Genomic DNA, 11,898 nt, shown 5'->3' on the forward strand with positions numbered 1-11,898 from the left:
TGACTGAACAGAAACGGGGTGTTCTTCCAAACTCTGTCATACCCAGGCACATGCTGGCACCCTGCAGATGATGTTAATCACTCAGTAATGATGAGCACATATTTACAGATGCCTTAGTGAAAAATAACTCACTGCAGAACCCTTCCTTTAAAGATAGTAGGGTTTTCTTTTTTAATTCCCAGCTTGTCTTGGCCAAGGGGAATGGTATTCCATGGGCAATGGTGAACATGCTAGCCAGGGTTACAGCTTCTCCTTTAAATCCCAGCTCCAAAACCACCTTCACTTTCCAATGGCTTGGGAAGAATGTTCTGGATAAATGTGTTTTATTGACTTAGGTAGTGTCCATCTTCAGGTTGTCCAGGCTCCCTTAATGTCCTCCCACAAGCACAGCTCATTAACGGGAAATAGTGAGAAATACTCTCTGTTTTCTCTCCTAGTTTACACCTACTTTTACAAAGGGAAGGAGTACTGGAAGTTCGATAACCAGAGGCTGAGTGTGGAGCCAGGCTACCCCAGGTCGATCCTCAAGGACTGGATGGGCTGTAACCAGAAGGAAGTTGAGCGGAGCAAGGACCGGCGCCTCCCGCACGACGACGTGGATATCATGGTGACAATAAATGACATGCCCAGCACTGTCAATGCCATCGCAGTGGTGATCCCCTGCATCCTGTCTCTGTGTATCCTTGTCCTGGTATACACGATCTTCCAGTTTAAAAACAAAGAGGTGCAGCAAAATGTTGTGTACTACAAAAGACCTGTCCAGGAATGGGTATGACACAGCCTGCTGCACATTTCAACTCATTGAGCTGATGAGGACTATGGACACACAAAAAAAGAGGGAAAAATGCATTGAAAAGCCTACCAAACAAAACTACTTCAGTGACCTACAAGTTTTGGACACCCTGGGATGGAAATAAGCAGGAAAACTGGAAAAAATACAGGCAGACAGCCTTGCAGCGTGGAGCCTCTTTCCTTTGTACTGCTTTGGTCACCTGCCAGTCGCGGTGCCATCCACCGGCTCGCTCTGCCAGCACTAGAGTCTTCGAGACAGGTTTCAACTGATCTGGGAAACTTCCTTCAGTTCCCTGCACCAGTGCTCCCTGTTAAACCCAGCATTCTCCAGTGTAGCTAAACCACCTCTGAACAGAACCATTTTTTTAATAGCTGTCTCATAAATGAATTAAAATCATGAAATCTATGAACAATTTCAGTGTCATAAGCAGAAGACATTCTGATGCTGAATCATTCTAAAAAATCTTCTTAGTTTATTAAAAAATCCAGGGATCTACCTGGACATGATTTTCCAATACCTGCTGGTCAGATGTTTTGTACATTCATAACTAATCAATGCTGCCACTCAGCACAGTGCACGAGGAACCACGGAGCACTCAAAGAGGTACCGGAGTGCGGAGCAGAAGCTCAAGAAGCACCAAACCAGACACCTGGCAACATCAATCCCTAGACTGGGACAAGGTGAAGACAAAGTAATTGGGTCTTAAAAAAAAAAAAAAAAAAATCATGGTTTTTGTTTTGGGAGCCACTCATGAAAGAAATATTTAAATGTCATGTAAGTTGGTTTAAGCTCCTGCCAGCAAGAACCCAGGAACCAATGGTTACCAAAATACGGGGAATGTGTATAGACAGACTGCACTCTGCCCATTCAGATGCTGGAAAAAGATGAGTTGTTGTTCTGTGGCATGTGTAACTAGATTGTGGAATTTGTATGTTGGGTTTCAGGAGAACAGAAATGTTTGTTTGGAGTGAGGTCGTCATTATTTTTTGCTGAAATAATCAAGGTTCAGTAAGAATTAGGCCTGTTTATAAAACCAAATCCAACCCCTGTAGATGTTACAAATATTGTATGCCTTCAGAATTTGGGGGTTTGTTTCGCCCACTTCTTCACAGGCAAATATTTGGCAAGGATCAAAGAAAGCATGCCACACAGTAGAATGAGTTTACCATGTTTGACAGAGCCATAAAAATCAGGTAAAGGCAAGAAAAATACCTTAACTTTCAGCTAGTAACTTTCCACAGATCTCTTCCTACAACAGTAGCTTCTGCTTGTCCCTCTTACAGTTGTGAGTGGTTCAGGACATTGTGCCCTAGCCACAAACTTTTGATTTTCATGTTGATGCTGATATTTTTAACATGTTGAATAAGAGTGAAAAAGCCTTTTGTAGTGCAGTGTAATGGTGACATCCAGCACTGTACAGAATGCCATCCATGTCAGCACAGGAATTGCTTTGCCCGCTCACCATGGGGAACAGGTGATTAACCTAAACCCTCTGCCTATAACTGAATTTTATTGAGTGCAATGAAGTGCAATGCACAGAATGTCCACTTAGTATAGAAAAAGTACAGCTTTGTAATGTTAGCTCTGAAAAAAAACCCCAAGGACAACCAATACGCTAAAAGTATTCCTAATTACAATGAGGAACAAAGCAGCAGAGAGATCGTTAGCATTCCGGATTGCTAATTAGTGCTCAAATATTGCTCTGGTGAAGCAGGATAGACACATAGATTCGTCTGGTGAAGCCCACTAGGACTGCATTAACATGTGGTCTCAAACTGTATTTTGTCCTTCATAACTGATTTCCATAGCCAAGCTGTTTATTGTGTTTAAACATAAACTATTACCAACATATTACAAAGTAAGTGAGAAGCTCGTAGATGCGAAACTTTGAACTGTAGTGACAAAACGTGCTAACGTCTCATGATGAGTGAAGGAGTGCGAAGGACCAAACGAAATCAGAGCTCCTGATCAGACACCCCCACGCTACTCCGCGTTGCTCTGTGCACCAGAGGTGTGGTGGGACACCCCACGGCCACCACAGCCACCTGGCACCTCGGTCTCATCTGTACGCTGCCATCTCGCCGGGACTGCGACAGCCCAAACCTTTGAGCAACTTCCAACAGCCATCATTAAAAAAAAATTATTAAAAAAAAAAAATTTACAACAGAGAGAAATGTCTGGGTTTGTTTGTATTTTCTCCCCCTTGCCCCAAAGTTGGGTTTTGGGCCTGCCCAAGGAATGAGCTGCTCAGGCAGTGCAGTGCCCAGGCGGGCAGGAGGCTGAGCCCTGTGCCCGGGGTGGCTGCAGCAAGGTGAGCTGCTGCCCTGGGCTGCCAAAACCCAGCCTCAGCTGCTGTTCCAGAGCCACAGAAATACCCCAGGGCCTTTTCTACCTGCCCGTGCCTGGCTCCTGGGGCAGGTGTTACATATGGGAGTTTCCAGAGGGTGAGGTATTCCAGGAGGTGTCCAGGGGGTGGGAACAGCCCTCTGCAGCCACAGGGGGCTGCAGCAGGGGAAGCAGCTTTCCTGCAGCACAATCCCGTCCACTATCACCTGTTTTGCTAAGATCAGCCCATGGGCAGTCCTGGGGTAACTTAGAACTGGGCACAAACATGTTTTTTTTTGTGTAAGGGACAATTCCCACCCCTGAGGTCTTTGCTGGGATCCTGTGCTGTGCTACAGAAGCACTGGACTCACTGCCCATCAGCCTGGCCAAAGCTCTCTGTGGGCAGGGGCTGTGTTCCAGCTCCTGTCCAGAAATGCAGGACACATTGTTCCCACACGGGAGCAGGGATCAGCATTGCTAATTCAACTCTAACAAACAAAAGGCTGTTGTGTGTTCCTGTGATCCTGCTCTGCAGCACGGGGATTTGGACAGCCCAGGGACCTTGGAACACCCTGGACGAGCTGCCAGCCACACCCACTATACTGCACTCAATATTCTATTTTTTTCCAGTTTTTGACAACTTTGAATAAGTTCATCACCATTCAGGCTCACTGTTACAGGAAATGTAGACATTTGCTGGGATACATGATCACTACATTCACAAAAGCTGGTCCTCCACTAAGATAGATTAATTATTCCTAACTTATAATGAGTCATTAAACCTCAAGATCTCCACTCATATTGTGAGGACTCAGAGGTTTAGAAACCTCTGTAAAGGATCCTGACAAGTTTTTGGCCATTAAAGCACACACAGCTACATACCCCAAGACCTTCCCACTGAACCCAGAGTTATGAGACTTTCATTTCTTCCTCCTGTCACATTCACCCCAGGGCTAGATTCCAGCCCTTCTCATAGTATCACGTATTTGTCCAGCACTCCTTTAGTTCCTCTGATCATTCCTGCAACCCTTCCCAGCACCTGAAGTCACATGTTGCCTTCGACTGCCTGATGGCAAAGGTGCCAGGTGGCTTTAGTCATGCTATGTAACCCACACCTTTGTAGCTCAGCAATTTAAGAATCCTAAGAACCCGTAGGAACCCAGCTCTGGGAACATACAATTTGATTTTATTGACTATTCCTAACACCTCTTGCCATCAGCAGCACACATGCTGTGCTGCCTTGGAGATGAAAGCACATGGAAAAGGAGCAGTCAGGGGCTGCACTGTGCTTGTGTCCCAGGCTGTCATACCTGGCATCCTGCCATTCTGGAACCCTTCACCTGGGCTCTCATTTCACCCTTGCTGTGACACAGTGCTGCACTCAGCCTCCTCCTCAGCATCCTGCTCCTGCCAGCTCTGGCACTGCAGGGCAGATTTCAGGGCAAGCAATAGGCAGCAGCATGAGAATTTCACCCCTCCTTTCCCCAGCCTCGTTTGGACTTTGAGACCCAAAATTTAATGGAGATGAGCATTACCCCAAAACATCTATTTGCAGAAAAACTTGGCAACCACTGTGCAACACTTGCATCTCATCTATATGTAGAGTTCAGGATAAAGAACATCATGGATTTCCAGCTAATGCTGCTTTGGGCTGTTTGGGCTTTGTTTTCCTAATTAGCTCCAGACACTGATTGCTTTCTTGACCATTACTGAAGCCAGAGCACATCTGTTCCAATATAGACCTTCAGTCGGGAATGTGCCCTTGCACTGCTCAGAGTTCACCACTACTGGGTGAAATTTGGATTCTTAACCACAATGTGCTTCACTTCACACTCAGCTGCACCGAGTTTCCCTTTCTATCCAGTCCTCATCCTTACGAGTCAGTCAGTATGGCAGAAATTCCCTGCCCTAATCCACTGACTTTCCTAAACCAGACAAGAGGGCTTCCCTCATTCCATGGAATCACTCATCCAAGGCCCCCAAATGTCTTTGGCACAAAATCCTGCCGAATGCCTTTTGAAAATACAACAGTACAAGAGACCTTCTCCCTATCCCTGTGGACTTTTTAAAGAGCTGCACAGGTCTTCTGCAACTCAACTTGCTATTTAAACACCATCACGTTTATCCTCTCTCATGATCCATGTTTCTAAATTCATTCTTTATTATAGTTTGTTTTCCTTGTACACAGGTCCATCTCACTAGCTCAGGATACCCACAGACCCACATTTAAAACAGGCATCACATTTGTTCCACCTAAGAGCTGAGCCCTGTGAGGTAGCCAAGGGGAGGCAGCTTCTCACTCTAAATAATGAGACAGGCTGAGAGGAGACCTGGAATCAGGGCCAAGACAGGTGGTGCATATTAAAGGTTTGATACCTGATCACAGATGATCATGGCAATCTTTATTTTGAAGGAGTAACCTTTTAACAGCCAAATCTTACAAAGCATTCCCTGAACATCCAGACAGTAAAACAAAAATGGAAATTTACTCAATTTTCTACAAAGCCCAAAGCACCTGGGCTGAAAAGAGCTCTGCCCATACAGCCCACAGGTCATCATTCCCCAAGAGAACTCAGCTGAGAGCAAGGTAACTGTGTGGGGACAAGTGAGAGCTTCCTCTTACCCTCAGGAGGGGAAATGGAGGCACTTCTATGCCTTCAGTACACCAGAATATTCCATAACCCAATGAGTAATTGCTGCCAGTAACCAACAAAAGGGGAGAAGAAGTGAAAAAAAAACAATAATGGGCAAGCAGGAAAGCAACTGAGATATCACTGAGCAACAGCTGTGTAGAAAGAAATTACTATCTTCTGCCTGAAAGTAGCACCTACAGCTGCTTTCATCTGGCACAGGCAGAGCTCTTCATGAGGAAGCTCCCAAATCTATAGCTTTTGACTGACTGACTGCATAGAACCGTGCTATTTAACCTTTGTCTCCAAGGTAACTCCAGATAAGGTGGTTCAAATCTATTGGGATTTGCTGATTTCTAAGAGTTTCTCATTGTAGGAGATGAACTCCTGCAGGACAAATTAAGCCCACTGGCAAGTGTGCCTTTTGAGCCCTCCCCTGCAGGTGCCTCAGCAGCAGCACAGGTGATACCAGGTCAAACACTGGTCCAAGGACTCCTACACTGTTATTGTTAAAAGCCCTTGGACTGACACTGAAAAGCTCCAGTTTTTATCCAAGCTGATCGCTTCAGAATCACCATCCCATGGAAACAGCTGCAAATCAGGGCAAAAGAGCAGGTGATGATTTTTGAATTATTTTGTGGCAAGTAAACTACTGTATTTTTGGTGCTGGACAAACAAAGGGGTCTTACATGTACCTAGAGCAGAAACAACACTCAAGCAGGAGTGTGGAAAGAGAGGGCAGCACATGTAGTGCCAAAACAAACTACTGTGCAGCAGGACACTGGTGCAAGACTTAAGGCAAAATAATCTCTACTGATTGACATCCAAGAGCCACAAGAGTAAATATTGTGGGGTAATTTGAGAGACTCAGTTGGCATCACAGAACCAGAAAGCAGAGCTGAAGAACTGAGCAAAGGGATAGAGAGCATTCCTTATTTGTATCTTATGCATGTTATTTGTCAGTTTTTGTGGTAACAGTTTACAAAAGATGATAAAAATTTGGTTTTGTAGCCTCTCCTTTGGGCCAGGCCTGCAGAAACATCATCAGAAGGTCTGGATGTCTGTGATCCAAAGTGCAGCTCAACACTTCACTCCTTAGGAGCTTTCTGGGAAGTAGGAACCAACACTGCTCATGTCAGGCTAAAAGACAAAACAGAAAGAAGGTTTAGTTGTGCCAGAATGCAGAAGGCATTTCAAAATACCAGCTTCAGTCAGCTCTCACTTTCCCACTACAAAGGCCCAGAAGAAATTTCCCTTCCTAGGAAAGGACCTATGAAAAGAAGGAAGCAAGACATTGTGGCTGCTAACAGCCAGCCACAGGATCAAACCTCTCAGGCTGGCAAAGGCAAAATGCACATTCAGCCTGGCCCAGGTAATGATCTACAGCTCAGAGCAGGTTTAATTACAGCTCTGATATGCTCAGAGACATCAAGACTTTGTACCCAAACTGTAACAGGGCAAAGAATAATTTAAAGCATTTTCCACTGAAGGAACTCCTTATGCCATAAACAATTCCCTGATTGTGGCTGAGAACTCAGCAACCAAGTTACAATGCTCAGGAAGTTCAGGAACACACTTTCAGCACCACATCAGTGGTGCTCAGGGTTGTAACTCAAGGCCCAAAATCAGTTCCCACAGGACATTCATCTATGCTTATGCTTAAATGTAAAAACATTTGCTTATGAAAAACATTTACACACATTAATGAATGGGGAAGGCCCCATATCATTATCACTCCAGACAGAACACCTGCATCACATTAAAAAGTAACTCGGACAAAGCCTTTAACAAAAAGGCTTAAAAAGATTTCAGGTTAGCAGTTTTAAATGTAAGAGGTTTACGGCAGCAGCACCTGACAAGTTCCACAGTCTTTTTGGCTCCAGAAATGGTTACAGCAGGCATTTGAAATAACAGTTGAATAACTACAGTGATCAAAAGCCAAGATGACAAGCAAAGTCACTGCTATTTCAACTTTTAAAATAAGATTTGTTTCAAAAAAACCCATTCATGCCATAGCTGAGCACTGAACAGTTAGGAAAGAAAATCTGACGCTGAAACAGATGTTCTCACAAAAAGGATTCTCATTACAACAGCATATTCTATAACCCAGTGAGTAATTGCTGCCAGTAACCAACAAAAGAGAAGAAGTGAAAAAAAAACTATAATTAAAGCAGATAGATCAACGGTGAAACCAGCTGCTTTTATAATAAAGTCTTGCCCGTTGTGAGCACGATTCTGCCTGGAGGTGGATCCTCCCTACCTGTCAATCAGGGAGTCCCTCATGTTGGTGGCGATGGTGCTCGGCTGAGCCTCGTTGAGCCTGAAGATGCTCTCGATGACGGAGAGCTCGGTGCTGGTGGTGTCCAGCCCGCAGAAGGCGCACCAGTCGTTGACCACCATCCCCGCCGCGATCACCTCGCTGCCGCGGTTCACCGTCCCCGCCTGCCGGACACAGCAGCGTGAGCAGGAGCTGGCACAGCTCCTCACGCTGCCCTGGCACAGCTCTTTGCTCAGGGGCTCAGCTCACACTGCTGAAGAGAGCAACTCTGCCACCAGCAAAGTTCTGAAGGTGTCAGATAAAATGATTAATGAACAGCCTTTACTCCCTGGTGAGAAAGTGGTGTGGCATTCAGTGACAGAGAATCCAATAAGCAGGAAGAATAACAGCATTCACACATCCAACTGAGCAGGCACAGGAGTTTCTTACTTAATCTTTTTAAACACTGGCTTCAGCCAAACCACAAACAGCCTCACATTCTGTATCTGCACAATGTGCACAATCCAAGCAGAACAACATTTCAGAAGACAGCTAAAAGCACTGAGCAGCTTATTCAGACTCAGGAAAGACAGGAAACTGTCTGGAAGACTTGGTTCAAGTCTTCTCCTCACCTCCCAGTCAAAATCACTTCACAGAAAAACATTATCTGGGAGCCCCTGAGCTGGAGAAACATTGCCCTTGAGTAGGGAGGGAATGGGAGGAGCAAACACTCCACAAATGCCTTACCACGAGTGGGACCTGCAGCAAAGAAGACAGCTCATCCTGGTCATCGATTGAAGTTTTGGGGTGCACAATTCCTCCTTGGTTACTAAAAACACAGTAACTTCCAACCAGCACCTGGTCTGCTACTGTTTGTCTGAACACCTCCACCTTCAGCACATCTGCCAGGATCTCTTCTGTCTCCTGCAAATGAAGGAGGATAAAGCCTTCACCCAAAAAGTATTGTGGAGTGGGAAGTCAAGCTATTCCTGCACACAGCCCTCAGCTGGGAGCCTCCCATACTGCACAGCCCATTGCAACCCAGCCACGATAACACAGAGCCAAGCTCCACACTCTACATGTTCCCAGCTTCCTGTGTCACTGTAAACATGTGACACATGCCTCTGCTGAGAAATGCCCAAATCCCCCCTCTCTGTTGGCAGTGCATCGCTTGTATCAATTCTCAGCAAGCCAGTCCTCTTCCCTCCCAAACCACTGGGACAAAATGGTCTTATGCTCCTCATAACTCTGCCTTCTCATAACAACAGCCTTCCTCTCCAGATTTCACTGTGAATTATTTTGATTTCTCTCTCTCTCTGGCCATCTTCCTTTACTTTTTACACTTTTTTAAAACATATAGTGCAAAGCCTTCTCCCATTCCCTTATTCTTCCCTTTGCACTCCTGCCACCAAGTCTCATTCCTTCATCACCTTTAGCACAAGCTGGAAGCAAACACTGTCAGGACCTGCAGCCACACAACACATCTCTCTCAATGCTGTTAAGGTACCTGTTCTCAGAGATAAAATAGGAGTGACGCTGTCTCTTCTGCCCTTACTTTAAACTCTCATACAAGAACATTCTATTTTTCTTTCAGGCCCCTGTAATGATGCACACCCATGGTCTCTTTCAGCTATAACAGGCTCTGGCTTGCTCAGATGTAGCTTGTAACTCCTCCTGTGCTCCTCACTGCACTCCTCCTTATGCTCTTTATTAGACCCCTGCACACTCTTAATTCACCCAATTTTATGCACCCGAAGCAAACTGCACCCAATGATCACTGATTCACAGAATGCTTTGGGTTGGAGGGACCTTAAAACTCATCTCATTCCACCCCCTGCCACAGGCAGGGACACCTTCCACCAGACCAGATTGCTCCAAGCCCTGTTCAACCTGGCCTTGGACACTTCCAGGGATGGGGCTTGGAGCTTCCCTGTGCCAGGGCCTCACCACCCTGTCAGGGAAGAATTTCTTTCCAATATCCCATCTAGCCCTGCCCTCTGTCAGTGGGGAGCTGTTCCCATGATACACAGGACCCCCCACTCCTTCCCTTCTCCAAAGCCCATTCACCACCGCTGCAGCCTCAGCCTGGGCAGCATTTCCCAGCCCCACTCTGAATGTGGAAGCGTCCCCGAGCCCTGTACCCTGTCCAGATCCGGGTGGACCAGAGCCACGTAGTCATTGCAGGTGGTGACGTTGCCCAGGGCCGACAGCCGCTCCTCCACGCGCTGGATCCGCACGGAATCCGGGAGGCTGTTACGGATGTGCTGCAGCTCTTGGTCTGTCGTGCTGCTGGGGACCAGCAGCCCGTGTCTGTTCCCTAAAATGGCAAAAGGAAATAGAACCGAATGAAAATAACGTTTCCACAGGGTGTGTTAGCACTTCCCTGCTCTTCACACATGGCTTGAGCTGCTCTTGCTCTGTGCATTTCTTCCAAGCCCAGAATTCAGCCCAGGAGATGTAAAAATAATCAGCACCTCAGGAAAAGATGGGCACTATCAGTATGCCCTCAGTATGGGCACTGTCTTTACCCCTTCTCTCTTCCAACAGGACTAAAGGAGGCTCGAGGCTCTCAGTGAGACACTTAACAAGGAACTCTCGGTGCAGATGCCATTTGCCCTACAAAAGGCCCGGTGCTACTGTTTGTGTGACTGTGGCAGCACAACTGAACGGTTAAAGAAACAAATAAGCAAGAAGCTGGTCTGACCTAACAGTGTCTCACCAGGCAGAGACAGGCGAAAGGCTTTTCCCTGACTTTCACATTCGGCAATGCCTCTCCCTCCCTGGGCACCGAGGAGCAGCCGAGCTTCCCTGGCCCCGAGAGCCGACACTCCCCCCACCCCCGCTCCGGGGCGAGTCTCTGTGTCCCTACGGCCTTCACAGAATCAGCCGGGTTGGAAAAGGCCTTTGAGCTCATCCTTCCTCCTCCTCACACACTCGAGGCATTAAAACAACCCTCGAGCGCGAGGGGCGCGGCCCCGCGGGCTCCCCGGCACGGCTCAGCCCCCGGTGCGGCTCCGACCGAGCCGCGACCCTTCCCCGTCCGCCCCGAGGCTCCCTCCGGCTCACGTACCCACACACATCCTGCCGATGATGCGGCAGCCGGCGATGGAGGCGTGAACCACCGGGATGGTCCCGAAGAGCTCCCCCTCGAACACGCTGCAAGGAGAAAGCGCCGCGTCAGGGCCCCGCGGGCCGGGCCGGGCCGGGCCGGGCCGGGCCGGGCCCCCCTCACCTGTAGAAGTTCTCGGAGCCGCCGATGGCCACGAGGCAATAGGCGTTGGTGAGCTTGGCGAAACAGCCCAGCTCGTTGTTGTTCTCGAAGCTGGCGCGGACCGCCATAGCAGGAACGGGAATGCGAGCGGGGCCGGGAATGGGAAAGGGGCTGGAAATGGGAACGGAAACGGAGCCGGGAACGGGACTAAGAAGGGGACCGAGAACGGGAATGGGAACGGAGCTGCTTCCGAGAAGGAAGCCGGAACGGGACCAAGATTGGGCCGAGAACGGGAACGGGGCGGGGTCGGGGCCGGGAAGGAGGACGGGAATGAGAACGGGAACAGGAACAGGCCGCAGTGGCTCCGCCGGAACCACGAGGCGCCGCCGCTTCCGCTTCCGGCGGGGCAGAGCGGCGCCGGCCGCCCTTGCTGGGGACAGCGGCCCCTAGCGGCCGGGAGGTGAGGGCGCCCAGGGCGCGCCGCCATGGCGGGGAGCGGGGGCGGGACCTGCCCCGGGCCCGCTGAGGGACCGAGCGGGACCGGGACCGGCCCCGGCCCGGGAGGGACCGGCCCCGGGCACCGCTCGCCAGCCCGGGCCCCGCCATGGCCCTGTGGGACACAACTCGTCCCCGTGTGCCCGGATCCCACCTGGGGCTGAGCCGGCCCGTGTGTCCCCACAGC

The 11,898-nt window shown here is 48.7% G+C and overlaps 2 protein-coding genes across 3 annotated transcripts in view; one reads left to right on the forward strand and one right to left on the reverse strand.

Annotated features, from left to right (window-relative positions):
• The window catches only part of MMP24 (matrix metallopeptidase 24), a 45,508-nt gene extending 42,264 nt beyond the window's left edge, over positions 1 to 3,244 (forward strand). For both annotated transcript variants that reach the window (XM_053993142.1, XM_053993143.1), the window contains one exon: positions 438 to 3,244. In XM_053993142.1, coding sequence (XP_053849117.1) covers positions 438 to 775 — 338 coding nt within the window. In that variant the 3' untranslated portion in view covers positions 776 to 3,244. The remainder of the gene's footprint in view (positions 1 to 437) is intronic.
• A 2,235-nt stretch (positions 3,245 to 5,479) lies between these two features.
• On the reverse strand, positions 5,480 to 11,611 carry EIF6 (eukaryotic translation initiation factor 6). Its single transcript, XM_053993148.1, has 6 exons — positions 11,238 to 11,611; positions 11,076 to 11,161; positions 10,147 to 10,322; positions 8,753 to 8,929; positions 8,009 to 8,190; positions 5,480 to 6,888 (listed from the first exon to the last, which is right to left on the reverse strand). Exons 1-6 carry the CDS (start codon positions 11,342 to 11,344, stop codon positions 6,879 to 6,881), a joined length of 738 nt encoding a protein of 245 aa, XP_053849123.1. The 5' UTR covers positions 11,345 to 11,611; the 3' UTR covers positions 5,480 to 6,878.
• Positions 11,612 to 11,898: the final 287 nt, after the last annotated feature.

This window comes from Vidua macroura, chromosome 17, assembly GCF_024509145.1.
Source record: "Vidua macroura isolate BioBank_ID:100142 chromosome 17, ASM2450914v1, whole genome shotgun sequence".
NCBI classification, from domain to species: Eukaryota; Metazoa; Chordata; class Aves; order Passeriformes; family Viduidae; genus Vidua; species Vidua macroura.

Coding starts and splice junctions, on each gene's coding strand:
- EIF6 (XM_053993148.1), bottom strand. CDS start 11,344: ATGGCGGTCCGCGCCAGCTTCGAGAACAACAACGAGCTGGGCTGTTTC. Junction 11,162..11,237: donor GGCTCCGAGAACTTCTACAG/GTGAGGGGGGCC, acceptor TTCTCCTTGCAG/CGTGTTCGAGGGGGAGCTCT. Junction 8,191..8,752: donor TGCTGCAGGTCCCACTCGTG/GTAAGGCATTTG, acceptor TGTGTCCGGCAG/GCGGGGACGGTGAACCGCGG.